Source organism: Gastrolobium bilobum, unplaced genomic scaffold (assembly GCF_033153095.1).
Source record: "Gastrolobium bilobum isolate Gb01-03AN ecotype WA unplaced genomic scaffold, APGP_CSIRO_Gbil_v1 utg11829, whole genome shotgun sequence".
In the NCBI taxonomy this organism is placed as follows: domain Eukaryota; kingdom Viridiplantae; phylum Streptophyta; class Magnoliopsida; order Fabales; family Fabaceae; genus Gastrolobium; species Gastrolobium bilobum.
In genome coordinates this window covers 14,554-32,788 of record NW_026895834.1, presented here as the reverse complement: position 1 = coordinate 32,788, position 18,235 = coordinate 14,554, and the positions used below count along the sequence as shown (strand labels likewise).

General features: G+C 34.9%; 1 protein-coding gene across 1 annotated transcript; it reads right to left on the bottom strand.

Moving 5' to 3' along the window:
* Positions 1-7,968: 7,968 nt before the first annotated feature.
* LOC133296278 (uncharacterized) lies at positions 7,969-17,683 on the bottom strand. Its single transcript, XM_061495229.1, has 5 exons — positions 17,572-17,683; positions 17,305-17,371; positions 11,378-11,563; positions 11,110-11,149; positions 7,969-8,274 (listed from the first exon to the last, which is right to left on the bottom strand). Exons 2-5 carry the CDS (start codon positions 17,305-17,307, stop codon positions 8,192-8,194), a joined length of 312 nt encoding a protein of 103 aa, XP_061351213.1. The 5' UTR covers positions 17,308-17,371; positions 17,572-17,683; the 3' UTR covers positions 7,969-8,191.
* Positions 17,684-18,235: the final 552 nt, after the last annotated feature.

Genomic DNA, 18,235 nt, shown 5'->3' with positions numbered 1-18,235 from the left:
TTATCAAATGGTTTGGATATGTTGGATAACCAAACCATATCCTTTTTTTTTCTTTTAACAGTCTTCAATACCTTACACCCAAACCTGAGTATCCTCAATGACCTTATTCCTCTTCCTTATCCGAAGGTTGTCGTAGAATTGAATGTTGTTATACCTTACGCTCAACCCCATCCTAATGTGACTGATAAGAGTTATCCATCACCAAAAACTCATCGATAAGGTTTTAGGTATCATATGTGAAACGAGAAAGTCAATGGTTTAAGGTTTTGGAATTGCAGTAGTGCTCCCGAAGGCGTTGATTTTAACCTTGAGATCGTTGAAATGGTTTCCAAAATGACTTTAATATTTTTCTTGTTCATTATATCATTTTGATGTTGTGGAAAGATATTTTTTAAAATTTTAATTTATTTTGAGATTGTATTAAAATCATGTAATTAAGATAAATTTATCTTTAATAGAAATAATTTTACCCTTAAATTAAATATAATATTTTTTTAAGGAGCAAAACCAAACTTAAAGATATCTTTTTTTGAAATAACAGTTTTATTTCAAAACTTTTGTGCAAAAAACAAGTAAATAAATAATAAATTTATTTTCATTGTATTTCAAAAATAAAAAATAGCATAACTCATCAAAAATCAGTTTTGAATTTGTTATAAAATCGGTTTTGAACTTCATAACCGGTTTAAAGTTCATAATCGGTTTTGATTTAAAATCGGTTTTAAATCAAAATCGGTTATTAACCATAAACCGGTTTCAAACCGATTTGGACCTTTTAAAATGCGGTTTTATAAAAGAAAATGGTTCAATTTGAAAACCAAACCGTTTAAATCCAGTTTGGCTCAGTTTTTATCAAAATCGTTTATGAACCGCTCCATGGACATCCCTAATCATCGCCACTACTACCACCACCATCCCGACACGACCACTGCCACCACCATCGCCGTCTTCGTCACCACCACCTCCACGCCACCACCACCATCACCACCACAACCACCACCACCGCAGCTAGGGGTGTTAATGGACCGAGTCAGGCCAGGCTTTGGTCTTGAAAGGCTAAGCCTGTGTTTAAATATGTTAGGCTGACCTAGCCTGTAACCTGTTACGAATGTAATTATAAGCCTATGACCTGACTTATTTACAAAAAATAAAAGTCTAACTTAGCCTGTTAAAAAAATAAGACAACAAAAATTTATCCAAACAGAATATACGATCAATAGCACTATTAATTCCAGAAATATTCATAAATTCAATATATATATCCAAACAATATAATATAGAACAGAATCATTCGAAAAGTATAAAAAATTAGGTTAGTATAAAATATATTAACGTAATTTAGAAATATTGGATAACAGTTGCTTGATAGTATGAGTGGGCTAGGCACAATGATGGGAGTGAAAATTAGGGTAGTACAAAAAAAGAGAGTTAGTAGGCCAGCTGCCAGTCTGATAGGTTTTAAGGCTGGACTTTTGAATTGGAGCCTGAAGCCTTTTTATTAAATAAGCTTTTATACAAGTCTAAGTCTGGATCCAACAAGTAAAGCACATAGGTTAGGCCAGGCCTACATGAGCTGAGTTAAAGGCCCTGGCTTGTTTAATACCCCTAGTCGCAGCCACTACCGTTACCACCAACACCACCATGTAAAAAGATATGTCTGAGAGTACTATGATACTTGCAGATATTACTCCGAGAGTATCTGGCTTTGGAAAGCATATGAGAATTTCCATAGAAACTGTAGTACTTTGATTCTGTAAGATTTTGTATGAATTCTGTAAACATAAAGATTCTAATTTTGAAATTTTGTTTTGATGCAATTAAATTTGAATTGTTTGAAAGTAGAATAGGATTTAACTGTAATTATTGATTGTATGTGTCTATTGTATGCTTATTAATAGCTTGTTTTGTAACTTGATTGTATTATGTTCATTTTATAGGTTTTAATGTTAATATAAATCTTGTGTGTTGTTTTGATATTGACTCATAATTTGTATAAGTTATTCTGATTTTGTTTATAATGTTATAAGTTGTGAAAAATTTATAGATTTGTATAAGTTATTATGTTAATTTTGTAGATTTTAATGTTACTATAAATCTTGTGCGATGTTTTGATATTGACTCATAACTTGTATAAGTTATTCTGATTTTGTTTATGATGTTATTGATTTGAATTGATTGATAAAGTGTGGTATTCGATTTTGTAAGTATTGTGATTGATTTGACATGGTAAATAGAGTAGTGATTATCTGATGTTATGTATATACTACTACTATTATGATGGGGGACGCCTCAGTGTTGATAGAAAACACATTTCTGAGAGCCGTTATATCCGGGATTTATGTGGACACTGAATGGACTATGTTCATTTGTGATCCAAAGAAAAATTTATTGGCCAATAAAATAAAAGATTAGTGACAGATACGCCGAGGTGCTCCAATATTTTGGTTGCATCTGGTTGCTCTGGAGTGGCATGAGGTCCTCAGAGTTGTCTGTCTGGACTACCTGAGGTAGAAATAATAACTACCAGATGTCATATTCAGTTCTGAGTTTCAGATATATGTTGTGTGTTGTGCTCCGTAAGGACTATAGTCTCGGAGACATTGGAAGTAATCCTATAATTAATTATAAGTAGGAATATAAAAGAAAAAGTGATGAATTTTGTGTAGCTGTAAAGCTAAGGTACATAATGAACTCAGAAAAAGATTAGCATTAAAAGAGCTAGCATTAAGTGAGCAATATGGTATGAATTGTGTAATAACTATAAACTGAGTTGGGTTGTAAGTGTCCTAAGGCATTGTTGGTTCTTGTGTGTGTCACCCATTGGTTATTAGGTACATTTGAGGTATTAGAAAGCATTTGCAAAGTTGGGGATTTTTGTAAAAACAAAGGAAACTCTGACGAATTTTCTGTAGAATTGGCAGAATTTAGGCGAACTTTGGGAGAGCATATCTCCCTCTACAGAGGTACGATAGAGACGTTTCATACGCCATTTTAAAGCTTGAGATAACCTTTACATTGTGTTAAAATTTGAAAACTTTCTGGGTTGTACGCAGCCCTGTAGAATCCTGTGAACACGGACTGTCCAGAACGAACCTGTGCAGGGGCTGTTTCTGGCAGTTTTTGGGAAATTAATTCCCGCTTCGTTTCTCAGTAAAATTAAGTGTATGATATGTCAAATTGAAGGTTGAGGTGTCTAGTTTGTTGTATAAAACTTTGAGAGCAATTGGTTTAGTGTATTTGCTGCAGTAATTCGTGGAGTGAGGGATGTTTGAAGCTGTTTTGGGGTTGGTTGGCAGTTTCGCTTGTCCAACTTCAAACGGCGATATCCGGAGCAAATAAGCTCTAAATAAAGAGTGTGATAGCTTCCTAGAGAGGTAATTGAGTGTAGAATAAGATGTCAAAAGATGATACGAACATGAAAAAAATTGAGAGAGTGTAAATGAATATACCGAACCATGTTCGGATGGGTGAAAAACGTAAAATCGAGAAATTAGCTAAGTGGGTTTATGGGAACCCCTTAGTGTCTTGTATTGAGTAAAATAAGATATAAAAATAGTTTAAACAAGTATTCCGCAAGAGTTTACAGTTATGGTCACAACTTTTAATTATTACGCTTTTTATTGTTTTAAATACTCGCGTAATAACGGAAAAAGTTTATTAGCATTTTTATAAATGAATTGCTGTGATTGTAACTGCGCTTAATATCATAATTAATGTTAACAATACCGGTGTACAACGGGCTGTTACACATCAAGTCCCTCACAACACATTATGGCCGAAATCTAGGGACCAAAACACATAGAATTTTTCCCACTTTGGGCTTCTCACTAATTCACCAAATTCATACTTACTCCAACACAATAGACCCTCTTAATATGTCAATTAAAATTTTGCACCATGAACCCTATTTTCCCCCATCATGGCCGAACCTAGGGAGATACAACACAAGGGAATTTTTTTCATTCAACACATGTACAATTGCTTATTTAGCGTTCCTATATCCCAAAACATCCATAATACATCATCAATGCAAGTTTTTAAACTAATTTAATTGCCACCCAAACATGCTCATAACTTTCACAACATAAATCACAAGACTAAAATCATAGGGTTAGAGTTTTGTTACCTCTAATCAACTATCCCAAGCCTAGAAGACATTCACCAAGCAAAGCTCCATCAAAAGCTCCATTTTTCACCTTTGATGAATAGTGAACCGAAAAGGGGGTGATGAATATCTCCTTCCACAAACGAAATCAGCTCAAATAGAGGGGTGGAATGGCTTCCTTGGGTGATTTCCTATGAGTTTGGTATAATGGGCCAAGAATTTGGTTGATGATTCATGAAGAAATCAAAAGAAATAAAAAAAACCCTAAGCTCCCTTGTCCATGGCTGCCGCGGGTTGGGAGGGGAAGAGGGAGAGAGAAAATGTGAGGGAATAGTGAACTTAAGTCACTTAAGGTCCTTTAAGCCCATGTGGCTTTTACCGGATGTTTTTTTATCGCGTATTTTAACTTAAACGGACCAGGAACTAACTTAAAGCTACGGACATATTTTTATTTTTTTTAAAGTCATTTACATTAATTTTTATTTCCTAAGGAACAATATTCAAAATTCACAGTATGGTTTCTGCACTGTTTTTGACGAAATACACTGTGAATCACTAACTATACTTCGTTTACTTACGAAACTTAAAACTTATAAACTTATCATTCTTGGGCCTATTTTGAATTGCTTGGCATATATTGGACTTTCTTATTCTTATTTCATCAATTATTTGCTTCTGGACTCTACCGGTTGCTTAAACAGCAGTACAAAATACCTGGTAGAAAACATTATTCACGTAATTTTCACGGAAAGTGCTAGACTATACAATTTTTCGTTCTGAACTCATATTTGGCGTCAGAATTGTCAAAATATGTTTCTAAAATCATTTTGCTCATTTAAGCTCTACCGGTTAATTCACAAGATTGCAAATTATCCGGCAGAACACACTATTCATAAACTAGTCATGATTACAGTCAAAGTACTCGAAATCAAGCTCTGAATCTAATTATGGCATTTAAATCCTTAAATTAAACCTCAAATTAAGATTTACAGTTAGGGTCATTATAAGATGCATCTTGTTAGTATAGGTAGTACCAATTAATTCTTATAAGCTATCCTTAGTTGTGCTGTCCTATACCAGCACAATCTCTGGAATCTCTCTTTTCGGTGTTATTCAATTCATTCATGTACCCCCGCCGCTAGAAGCCTGCCAGGAGCCGCTCCTTGTCCGTGCCCTTGCGCACCGGCGATCACTCCCCGCCCTCGTCAGCGCACGAGATGTTACATTCCCTTATGTCAGTGGTAATACATATACCGTAATCCCTGAGACATCTACTCGCTATAGCATAGATGCTCTCAATCTTTGCCACCAAACTTATATATCTTGTTCCCTTACTTGCTGCTTGTGCTAGTGGATAAGGGATTATGGACAGCAACACAATTTCATACATGAATTTTATTTTATTTTTTAATTCGCATTATAGATGTGTCATGTGTGGCGTATAATTGGGATAAGGAATCTTAAGTATAGATGAAAAGCTTCCTCTGACATGCATAAATAAAGACCACTTTCATATGTGTTTTGCCTGTGCAGATGCCCTAAAGTCAAAGTAATGTAATTTTTCTCTCTAGAATCTTGAGTTTGGGGACTATATCCATTAGTAATTACTTAGTCTTCAATTCTTGCTGCGTTAAAGTCTACTCACAGATTATTTATTAGACTACTCCAATCTAGTTTTCAAATGGCCCTTAAAAGATATCCTCAAAGATATATTGGTTACATTAGCAAGCCAAAGATATGCTATATAATAAAAGCTGCAACCAGCTAGCTTGTTTTCTCATTTCTGCATGCCATGATTTCCTACATCACCAAATGTGGATGGATCATGATGGATTCTTCGTTGATTCATATACAAAGAAACAATGTAGGAGGCTTGCCTCTTCATTTCTTGATTCCAATGTCATCATTATTCAATGATAACATGATATCTTATCTCAAGTTCAATGGTTTTGAATGTGTACTGTTGAGATTCTCCCCGCCACTGATGATGCCCATGGAGGAGTCATTATAGACTTGAAGGAGTCAATGAACTCTGAAGTTTTTGTTACTTTGCTTAGAACTTCAATTTCACAATGGAAGCAACAGGTGATTATAATGATATCTATGTATATATAGCTTTTGAATGATGATGTATTTGTTTCATTGATTAAGATTTATAAAATAAAATTCTCATGTGAAAATCAAGTGTAACTACTCTTCTAGCTTCCTTTTATCTTAACTCGTTCAAATTTCTGAAGTGTACACCCAACTAATAAGCTATTTGACTGATGTTCTGGTGAATTGTGTACAATTTCACGTTTTCTCAAAACAGTTTCTTAAAGCTTCATCCTCTGGCTTTTGGATTTCACTCCTAAGGCACCCTCTAGTATCATGTAGAGCTTGAAACTTGCATGCAAGGTCTTCCTCTCTTAAAGCCTCCAGAACTGATTGCAGAATCACCAAGGAAAATTTAGAAGAGAAAGATAAATTTTGAAACCAAGTGAGGGAATGAGGGAATCAAGAGTGAAACCATGAGAATAATTATATATTTTCCTATGAGAATCCTCCTAGTTACTAAAGAAAAAATATATATCAGTAGCTATCATAGGATGATTCATGCTCTCTGTTATGTATATAACCTTTTTCATTACCAAAATAAAAACAAGTTTTGTTCATTATCAATATGCAAGGTCCTTTTCTTTTTCATTAATCTACTGATACTCTCTCACAATAAGAATATAAATGCCTAAAAGTTGGTTGAAGATATGTTCAAAATGTTTATGGAAAGGAGCTATTTGTGAATAATGTAAATGGTTAAAATTAGTTATAATTTAAACAAAATGTTATATTTAATTTGTTGTGATGATGATTCATTAATGTATTAAAAATACGTATTAAGTTGTTTGGTAATGTTATAACATGTTTAAAAAACTTTAGAGCTTTTAATTGAGTTACTTAATTAGAGTTAGGTTAAGAATTAGCACTGCTTTGTTAAACATAACTTATAAAAGGCTTTTCAAATAATATTATTAGATGAAAATGCCATTGCACATAGAAGTGATAGAACCAAACCCACCCAAGTCCCAAGGTGTGTTTTAACACTCATTCAAATTTTTATAATATAAAATTATTGATGTGACGTTCACCTAAAAATTTAAATTTTTAGGTGAGATAATTGTTTACATTAACAAGTGGTCATGAATTTGATTATTACTACCTTCATTCTGTTAATAAATAATTAAATGTTATAGAGTTTCTTAATATAGATAGATGAAGCCTTTGCATTATTAACTTTTTAACGCCAACAAACTCTTATGTGAAGGATGTAGAAAGATATTATATGAAACCATTAACCTTCAACCATTATATGCTGTGAACAGCTTAAATTTTTAAAAAGATGGGAAAATTCACTTACAAATTAATTTAATATCTGCAAAAAAACATGGCTGTGTCGAGGGTGAAACTTAGACAGTTATTTTGCCCATAATAGGAAACAATTTATCTCAAAATCTCAAGTACCATGTGCTCTCAAATTTCATGTGCTGCTAACTTAGCTGTTAAAACTCTATCCCAAAAAAAGAAAAAAGAAAAAACTTAGCTGTTAAAAGATATAATATAAAATAAAAACATGTCATAATTTATTAAAAAAAACACATTTTTTCATTTTAATTTTTTTTTGCAAAAATTAAAAAATTAAATTGTAATTGCCCCAATATTATGTAAAAGGTTCAAATCTTCTAGATGACAATGACCTAAGCCTAATATGATGGTCCTTTAGCTTCACATCGGTATAAGGCCACTCTAGACCTTAATGAAAAATTTGTTTCACCATGATAATATCATTGCACTAAGAGTGACATATTCTTTTAAGGCAATAAATTCAGTGTTAAACAAACAAGTACATCAGTAATCCTACAATTGATAAATCATTTCAAGATTTTTCCTGAGCCACTATAGATAATTACCAAGCCATCTAATTAATGGGATAGTACTTTTAGCTCATAACATGGAAATTTTATTTAAGGAACAGTTACAACAATATTCATTAAAGATTCAATGAGCACGCTACATGTTGTTGTGAATCAGCCTTTGATGGAGTGCATGGCTTTACCAATTGGCACCATCTGCATCCCGTGCCTGGTAGAAATCATTTGGCCGAACAATGTTGACCTCCTCAAACTCATTATCATCTGGAAGCAACAGATGAATAACTTTTCATATTTTGTTTCTGAAAAGCAAAAGTGTGCAGGCACATGCAAAATGATTTCCTCTAAGAAATGATGCTGTCAAAATGTAAATTCAGGATTATCTAGAACAAATAAAGAGGGTGGGGGAAATAGGATAAACTGCATATATATGCCAGATGCATGCTTGTAAAGATCATCTCAAAGATACAAACATCCCTGTGTCCTTTTTTTTTTTAGGGGGGAAGGGAGGAAGACTATTTCATAAAACCCAGATCAAAAGTTAAAAGGATCATCAAGATGGAAATTCAGAAGACCTTAAGGAATTTCCTCAATTTGCTTTGTTCCTATCAGTAATCGCTTATGTAAGATATTCCCGTGTTTGTGAATTATTACTCCGACAAGACAATTTCAATTCCATGAAGAATGAGTCCAATCAATCATATGACAAGGCTCAATAAGGCATACCATGTACGCTATCAAAATCAAACTTGAACAAAGGAAAATCCTGCTGTAATGATTTTGCTGAAGTTATAAATTCTAAACAACCATAGCATGCTAATTACCGATAACCTACGTTGCACCGACACCGATACGGGACACAGGATACGACACGATATGACACTCCGACACGTTAATTCTAAAAAATATGAAATTTCGATACATTAGGACACGTTTTGATATTATATAATATTTTTAATTTATGTAGTGTATATTATATTTAATATTCAATAATTTAATAAAAAAAATAAAGCTACACTTATAATATCCATCAATCCCAAATATTTATATTAAACTCAATAAAATGGTAATCGTAATTCAACGAATCTAATAGTTAGAATTCAAAATGCAACCCAACGTAATCTTTGAATCCTTTTTTGAGTCTTTGCAACGAGTATTGAAGTGTCGGGAAGTGTCGGACACGACACGTCGAGTTTTTGAAGTGTCGGTGCTTCATAGCCGATAACAATTACTATCTACATATTGTTTTCAGTTGGGAATAACATACAGCCAAAACTGAGATTTTGGTTCCTCCGATAAAATTGACAAGACCATATTGTGACTGCTATTTTCAGAATGAGAATAAGAAAAGAATTTCATAATTCAGAACCAGAACTTCATAGGTTAAAAAAAATAAATGTGAGAAGAAGCTCATTAGAAGAATGCATTTCAATGGAGTTCTATTTGGGAAAAAAAGGAATTTAATGATCAATGGCATCAGACCGTTGTATAATAGATAAAGAGAAGTCAATACCAAAGAAACAGTCCCATTAAAGGGAAAAGAGTAACAAGCTAGGCTTTTTAACCCTTTTACCTTTCATTAATTAATTAATAACCATTTTGCCCCTTATTCAAAACTATCTACCCATCTACCCCTTTTTAATCGATTAACTTGAATATTTAATCGATTAAATGGTCAAAACAGGAAAAAATGGTTGACTCGAAATTTAATCGATTAAATCTCCCTATTTAATCGATTAAATCTCCCAACAGGCAACAAAGGTCAAATCTCCTCCATAAACAAAAGCAGATCCATGCATATGAAGCAAATCAACAAGCATAGGTAACCAACAAACAAAGAAACCAACAAATTCACCTCTTGATGAACAAGGAAAACTCGATTGTTGATTTGCTTATCACCTCTACAATACGGTATCACCTCCCACGGGTCCTCCATTGATGGCTTCTTGGCCAGGTATTGTTAATTCCTTTAACTCTCCATCTCTTTTTTTTGTCTTTGCTGAATTTCACTTTCAGCTAAGCTTTTTTTCTTTCTGAGATTTTGATTATGGAATTCCTGTTCTTTATTTAATTTCAATTCTTCGTTTTCCCTCCAATTCTAGGGTTTAATTTGTGCCAAATTTTAGGAAATCGAACAATTGAGAACTTACCAAGAGGTGAATCTGTTGATTTCTTTGTTTGTTTGGTTATCTATGCTTGTTGATTTGCTTCATATGCATGGACTCTGCTTTTAGTTACGGAGGAGATTTGACCTTTATTGCATGTTGGGAGATTTAATCGATTAAATCTCGAGTCAACCATTTTTGTCTGTTTTGACCATTTAATCGATTAAATATTCAAGTTAATCGATTAAAGAGGGACAGATTGATGGATAGTTTTGAGTAAGGGGCAAAATGGTTATTAATTAATTAATGAGGGGCAAAAAGATCAAAAAGCCTAACCAGCTATGATGTCACAATTCACAATATAATATAAATAGTTAATTTACAATAGTGAGATAAGGCATGGTTGTACAGTTTTAGTGAAACATGGGAACGGAATGCAGCCTAAAACTACTTACACATGATATGACAATGAACTAGAAAGCAACCTTTTTTGTTTGAGTGGAAGAGGAGAGAGATTTCTATATTAAACGATAAACCATGTCAAATAATTATCTGCATTGCAGACAAGTACCTAGAATATACTAAGAAGTTATTAAAATTAATTAATGAAGAGGAGAGAGATTTCTATGTTAAACGATAAACCATGTCAAACCATGTACAGGAAAAAGCTAAATGATTAAGTTATTAAAATTACCAAAAGCTCATAATCCTCCAAGAAGATTAGAGTTTCTTTTGTAGCCCTAGAATATACTAAGAAATTCCTGAACTACCCCACAAATACCTGACTTTGGCCCAAAATTTTGAGGACTATTACAGTATTACGACTTTTTGAAACAGTCCATAATTACTGCAATTCCCTAGAAGGAATGACATAATTCAAAATTAATCTAACAAAAATCCAGGATGACCTGAATAGTCTATCCTATGGTCAAAATTGCAGAATCCTTCAAAGAACAACATAGTCAGAGGAAAAGGATAATAATATACACATCACCTTTTCTCAATGTCAGTGCAACAACAGCATCATTTTCAACCTGAACAGTAAAAACAAAAGAAGCTTTTTATAGGAAATTGTCAACATATAGGACAATTAAGTATAAAAAAAAAAGTATAAGCTATATGAGGAGCAGGCAGTATTTTTTGGCTAGTTAGCAGTTAAGAATAGATGTAAAAAGACCCAGGTGTTAGATATCTTCTAAATGCTAACATTAAAAAAAATACAAATACAAATACAAATCACATAAAGCATGATGCGAGAGTACCTTTTGATCTGCCAGAGTTTTAGAGTCCTCTAATACATCCCCTGTATCAGGTAGAATTAAACGTTGATTATTAGCTGGTTGATCAATGAGTTCTTGCAACTTCTGCTTTATGTCAAGAATTTTATCAGATGGCTTGCACCGGATGAAGTATGTTGTTTTAATACGCTTAACACGAATGTACATATCCTGTGATGAAATGATAGTTTAGTTCACTCCAAATATCTGATAATGCATAATAGATACTATTACAATATGTATTATTTTCTTTTTTACCTTTATTCATGTGCTGTAACTAATTGGTAGATATTTTTGTGTGCTGTAACTAATTGGTAGCTGAGCTGGACATCATTCTGTTAGGTATTATTTTGTGCGTGTATGTAGTTTTTCATTCTGTTACAAAACCCTCTCTGTAATGGCTAATATAAAAAGCCTCTTGTACTCACTCTAATCAATTAATGAATTCCAAAGATGAATATTCAGTTTATATCAGAGTCTCATCCTTTCATAACTAATATGGTATCAGATGAATTTCTTTGATTTTTTCTGCCATTTTTAGATGGCTCGTGGCACCAATCGGCCACCACCAACCGATTCCTCTTCTGCACATTCAGGAACATCCGCTCCCATGGATGATTCCTCCAGTCCCTATTTTTTACATAGCAGTGACCATCCTGGTCTTGTTTTGGTTTCTAATTGTCTTTCTGGATCCAATTATAATTCATGGAATCGAGCAATCTTGCTTGCTTTAACTGCCAAAAACAAGTTAGTTTTTGTTGATGGATCTCTTCTTCGTCCTGCTTCAACTGATCTGTTGTTCTCCGTTTGGAATCGTTGCAATTCCATGGTTTTTTCTTGGCTGTTGAACTCGGTCACCAAGGATATTGCAGATAGTTTGCTCTACTTCACTACTGCCTATGAAGCTTGGGCTGATTTGAAGACACGATTCTCTCAAGCAAATGGTCCTCGCATCTTCCAACTCAAACAACAGATCTCCTCTCTTTGCCAAGGACCTTTGGACGTCAATGGCTATTACACCAAACTCAAGTCACTTTGGGACGAATTACTTGATTACGCTCCTCTACCACTCTGTACTTGCGGTGCTCTTCGTCTCATCCACAATCATAGAGAGCAGGATCATGTCCTTCAATTTCTCATTGGGCTCAATGATTCCTATGCTTCCTCGCGTGCTCAGATTTTACTCATGGATCTGTTACCTCCTCTTGCCAAGGTGTTTTCGCTGGTTCTTCAAGAGGAGCGCCAACGTCAGTTGTTTGTTTCCTTACCATCGCCTGCCATTCCGGATTCTCCACTTTTGAATTCGATACACACCTCACCGTCGCCGTCTCCGGCTGTTTCTTCCCCTTCTGCTACGGTGGCTGCCGTCCAACGTCGCCGCCCCGTTTGCACTTACTGCCATCTTTCGGGTCATACCCGTGAGAAATGCTTCAAGTTAAATGGGTATCCTCCTGGTTACAAACCCAGGGTACCCAGGCCCAGCCCATTATCAAACCCAACCCAACCGTCAGCCCAAGCCTATTCTGCTGTTTCTGTCTCACCTACCTCTCCTAATTTTTCCAATCCTCACCAAGTCACGAACCCTAATCTCCCTGTCTCAGACTCACCGCTTGCTTTTACTCCATCACAATACAATCAGCTGGTTTCTCTTCTACAACAGAGTTCTGCACTTCCCCTTCGGTCACCAACGTCTTCTGTTCCTGACACTCCTCCCTCCGTGGCCAGTTTCAGTGGTAAGACATCTCTCTCTTTCCCTCCGTCTTGTTGGATTTTAGACACCGGTGCTACGCACCATGTTTGTGTCACGCTTAATCTCTTTGTTTCTTCCTCTTCTTCTGCTTCTCTGGTCTCGTTCCCTAATGGTTCCTCTGCTGTTGTGTCTTCGGTGGGCTCTGTTAAGATTTCTGATTCTCTTGTTCTTTCAAATGTATTATTTGTTCCAACTTTTTTCTTCAATCTGTTGTCCATCAGTGCTTTGACTCGTGATTCCCCAGTCATTGCTAATTTCTCTTCTTCTTTTTGTTTCCTTCAGGACCGTGCTTCGGGAAGGATGATTGGGATTGCTAGACGTCATGGCGATCTCTACCTTTTGGATAGTAACAACCTTTTTCCCCCTAATCATGTTCCCCATCCCCTTTGTTTTTCCATTTCTGTAAACAATGCTATTCTCTGGCATTCTCGTTTGGGACATCTTTCCCATTCTGTTTTAAATTCCATGAAGCATATTTTGGGTTTTTCTGATGCTTTACATACTGATCATTTGTGTACTGTTTGTCCTTTGGCGAAACAAAAACGCCTCCCTTTTATTTTAAATCCCCACCTTAGTGCATCATCTTTTGATTTGGTCCATTGTGATATATGGGGACCTTTCAGCACTGTATCTGTGGAAGGATCTCGTTATTTTCTAACCTTGGTTGATGATTCAACCAGGTTCACTTGGACCTATTTCCTGAGTAATAAGTCTGATTTTTTTGTTGTTTTTCCTGTTTTTTATAATTTGATATTTACTCAGTATAAAGTTTCCATTAAATCCCTTAGATGTGACAATGCTCCTGAGTTCAAATTGTCCTCCTTTTTTTCTGATAAGGGTATTCAAATCTTTCACTCATGTGTTGACCGTCCCCAGCAGAACTCTGTGGTAGAAAGGAAACATCAGCACCTACTCAATGTAGCCCGTGCCCTCCATTTTCAGTCCAAAATCCCTCTCCCATATTGGCAAGACTGTGTTCTTACAGCAGTATATCTTATTAACCGTACCCCATCTCCCCTTCTTGATTCCAAAACTCCTTTTGAATTGCTGTGCCATAAACCCCCCTCCTACACTCACCTACGAGCCTTTGGATGTCTATGCTATAGTTCCACACTTCCAAAGACTCGCCACAAGTTTTCACCACGTGCTCTGCCTGCTGTTTTTCTTGGTTACCCTGCAGGATACAAAGGTTATAAACTCTTGGATTTGGCTTCAAATAAAATATTCATTTCTCGTGATGTTATTTTTTATGAGCACATTTTTCCCTTTACTCTAACCAATATACCCTCTTCTTTCCACACTGAATTTTCCCAATTACCTCCTGCCTTCACTCCTCATACAAATTCCTCCCCTTCTTTTATTTCCACAAGACCTTCACGGGTTAGGCATCCTCCTTCCCATCTTTCTGACTATCTCTGTTCCTCTTCCACAACTCATCCCTTGTCCCAATTTATTTCTTATACCCGACTTTCTCCCTCCCATTATGCCTTTGTTAATTCAATTTCATCCATTTTTGAACCTGCCACTTATTCCCAAGCATCCCAACTTCCGGAATGGCAGGCTGCTATGTCTTCTGAGCTGACAGCTCTTGAAGCAAATTCTACTTGGTCTCTTGTCTCTCTCCCTACAGGTAAGCAGGCTGTGGGTTGTAGATGGGTCTATAAAGTGAAATACAATTCAGATGGTTCAGTTGAGCGTTATAAAGCTCGCTTGGTTGCTAAAGGTTTTAGCCAACAAGAAGGGATTGATTTTTTGGAAACCTTTTCTCCTGTTGCTAAAATTTCCACTGTCCGTGTTCTTCTTGCCTTGGCTGCAATTAATAATTGGTCCCTCACTCAATTGGATGTTAATAATGCGTTTCTTCATGGTGACTTGCTTGAAGAGGTCTATATGACTCTCCCCCCTGGATATTCTTCTCTGAATCTGCCCACTAATGTTGTTTATAAGCTGCACAAGTCAATTTATGGTCTTAAACAGGCTTCACGGCAGTGGTTTGCCAAATTTTCTGCCACTTTATTGCATCTTGGTTTTTCACAATCTCACTCTGATAATTCTTTGTTTGTTAGGCATTCTTCTACTGCCTTCATTGCAGTTTTAGTCTATGTGGACGATATTATTATTGCCTCTAATAATATTGCAGAAGTTCAATTGCTGACAGCTATGTTACACAGCAAATTTAAGTTGAAAAATTTGGGCAACTTGAAATATTTTTTGGGGTTAGAAGTTGCACGCAGTACAAAGGGCATCTCTGTTTCTCAAAGACATTATGCTTTGGAAATACTTAAAGACTCTGGGCATTTGGGTTGTAAACCCCGTTCCACTCCTCTTGAGGTTGGTTTAAAGCTTTCTTCTAATGTTGGTGAGTTGCTCTCTGATCCCTCAGTATATAGGCGTCTTATTGGCCGTCTACTTTATCTCACTATTACTCGGCCTGATCTTGCATATGCTGTTAATTATCTTAGCCAATTTATGGCCAATCCACGTGAACCTCATCTCCAGGCAGCATATCGTCTTCTTGGATATGTTAAAAATACAATTGGTCAAGGTCTATTTTTCTCATCTTCTTCTGCTCTTCAGCTGAATGCTTTCTGTGACTCGGACTGGGCTGCATGTCCTGACAGTAGACGTTCGATTTCTGGTTTTTATGTTTTTATTGGTGACTCTTTAATTTCTTGGAAATCCAAGAAGCAACACACTGTTTCCAGATCCTCCACTGAGGCTGAATATCGTTCTATGGCTCATGTCACTTGTGAGCTGTTATGGTTATTTTCTTTATTCAAGGATCTTCATTTTTCACACCAAGGACCTGCTCATCTCTTCTGTGACAACAAGTCTGCCTTGCATTTGGCAGCCAACCCTGTTTTCCATGAACGCACCAAACACATTGAGATTGACTGCCATCTTGTTCGTGAGCACATCATCAAAGGCACCTTGAAGACTTTTCCAGTTCCTTCATCCAAGCAACTTGCTGATATCTTCACCAAGGCTTTGCTGCCATCCAAGTTCATTGCTTTATTATCCAAGATGGGAGTCTTAAATATATACTCTCCATCTTGAGGGGGCCTATTACAATATGTATTATTTTCTTTTTTACCTTTATTCATGTGCTGTAACTAATTGGTAGATATTTTTGTGTGCTGTAACTAATTGGTAGCTGAGCTGGACATCATTCTGTTAGGTATTATTTTGTGCGTGTATGTAATTTTTCATTCTGTTACAAAACCCTCTCTGTAATGGCTAATATAAAAAGCCTCTTGTACTCACTCTAATCAATTAATGAATTCCAAAGATGAATATTCAGTTTATATCAGAGTCTCATCCTTTCATAACTAATAGATACCAAAAAATAATGAGAGCTGCTAGGATGGATTTCAATTAAAAAAACAGCAACAAATCCCCATCTATATTATGAGTAGGATTGGCATTAACATAACCCTGAATGCTTATAATGGATCAGAGTATGTGTTGTATAATCGAACATGATATGATGTTAATGCACACCAGGAAAATGCCTCTAGAAATTGATTATGAATTCGAAAGAAAGCAGGCAATCATCTTTTTCACATACAAAATAGCTACCATGGTGCACGATTCAACCAAAGTACTCCAATTCTTATCGTTAAGAAAATGAAATTCAAACAAACTTAAACAAGCTATAAATATCTTCATGATCACCTAACATCACTATAAACATCTTCATGATAGCCTAACATAACTACCATATAAAATCCAAGGATGTCTCAAGGCTCAAGAACTAACACACGGATTGAGTAAAAGAGGGTAATTTGACATGCAATTTTTTTCATATTTTCCTTCTCATGCAAGCACGGCAAAGACAACTGTGTTTACTAATTCCTTCGCTTTTTTATCACTCTTCCCAACCTATTAACATAAAAGAAAAGAACTTTCGATTGTCTTTTATAACAATTCTTACCACTTTACCTCACTTTACTTGGAATAAATTCAAAACAAACACTAAGTCAATACTTAACTTTCAATTGATTTCATCAACCCTCCCATAGCTTAAACATAGCAGCATTCTCCAACATCATAAACACGATTGTAACTCAATTTTCTCATGCCAAAGCCATTTAAACGGTAATTAACAAACACAAAATAACAACATTCGAAAGAAAACAGCACAGAAAAGTGATGCACATACCATTTATTATGCTTCGGGTGTTTCTCCCTCGTAACGAAATTTAAGGGTGCTACTACAGTCCACAGAACTGAAAGTGAAACAATAAAAAAAAAAATTAAAATTAAAAAATAATTATATTTTAATACTTCGATTTTCAGTGTAATGAGGAACTTTTGGGAAAATTACTTGACAGGGGGAGTAATTCATATCAACTTTGAAGAGAAATCGGAATCTAACATTTGAATTTGCAAAAAAAATAAAAAAAATAAAATGGGATTTGGATTGTACCTGGAAAACTGGTGAATTTTTGAAGTGTGAGATTCCGAAGAGGTTTTATCGGTCTCACTCGTTCACTGAAGCACGCTTCATCAGTTATTCACGCTTTGGTCGGTTGACAATTTTTACACAAAGTATTTATTTATTTATTTATCAGAGTAATATTTTTACTACCAATAAAATCTATTATCAATTCAATACTTATTTAATTATTATTGGATTAGAATCTTTTCTCTCTTAAAAAATTTCAACATTTTATGTGATGCAATGATAATTAAAAATCTGTTTGGATGTCTGTTTTTAAGAAAAGCAAAAGTCATAAAAAAAATAAAAAACTTACTTTTTTTGAAAGATAAAAATTTTAGCTTTTAAAAAAAACAGAAATTAAAAACTAAATATTTTTTTCAAAAATTAAATATTTTTTTAAAAATCTAAATAGCTGTAATTTTTATAGAAAATACTTTTAAAATAAAGAAGTCGTACAAATGACTTTCTTAAAAAATCAATACAAACGAGCTCTAAATAAATAGTAAATTGGTAGTGATTTTTTTATAATAAAAATATCACCCCTTTTACTTATTGATAGATGAGATATTAAATAAATGTCCCTTTATTTATTTTATTTTTGGTTGAGGTCATGATTCTAGGTAGCTGCACACGTTGACAAATGTCCATG

Coding starts and splice junctions, on each gene's coding strand:
- LOC133296278 (XM_061495229.1), bottom strand. Junction 11,150..11,377: donor AAACTCTGGCAGATCAAAAG/GTACTCTCGCAT, acceptor TTTACTGTTCAG/GTTGAAAATGATGCTGTTGT. Junction 8,275..11,109: donor TGCACTGACATTGAGAAAAG/GTGATGTGTATA, acceptor TGTTGCTTCCAG/ATGATAATGAGTTTGAGGAG.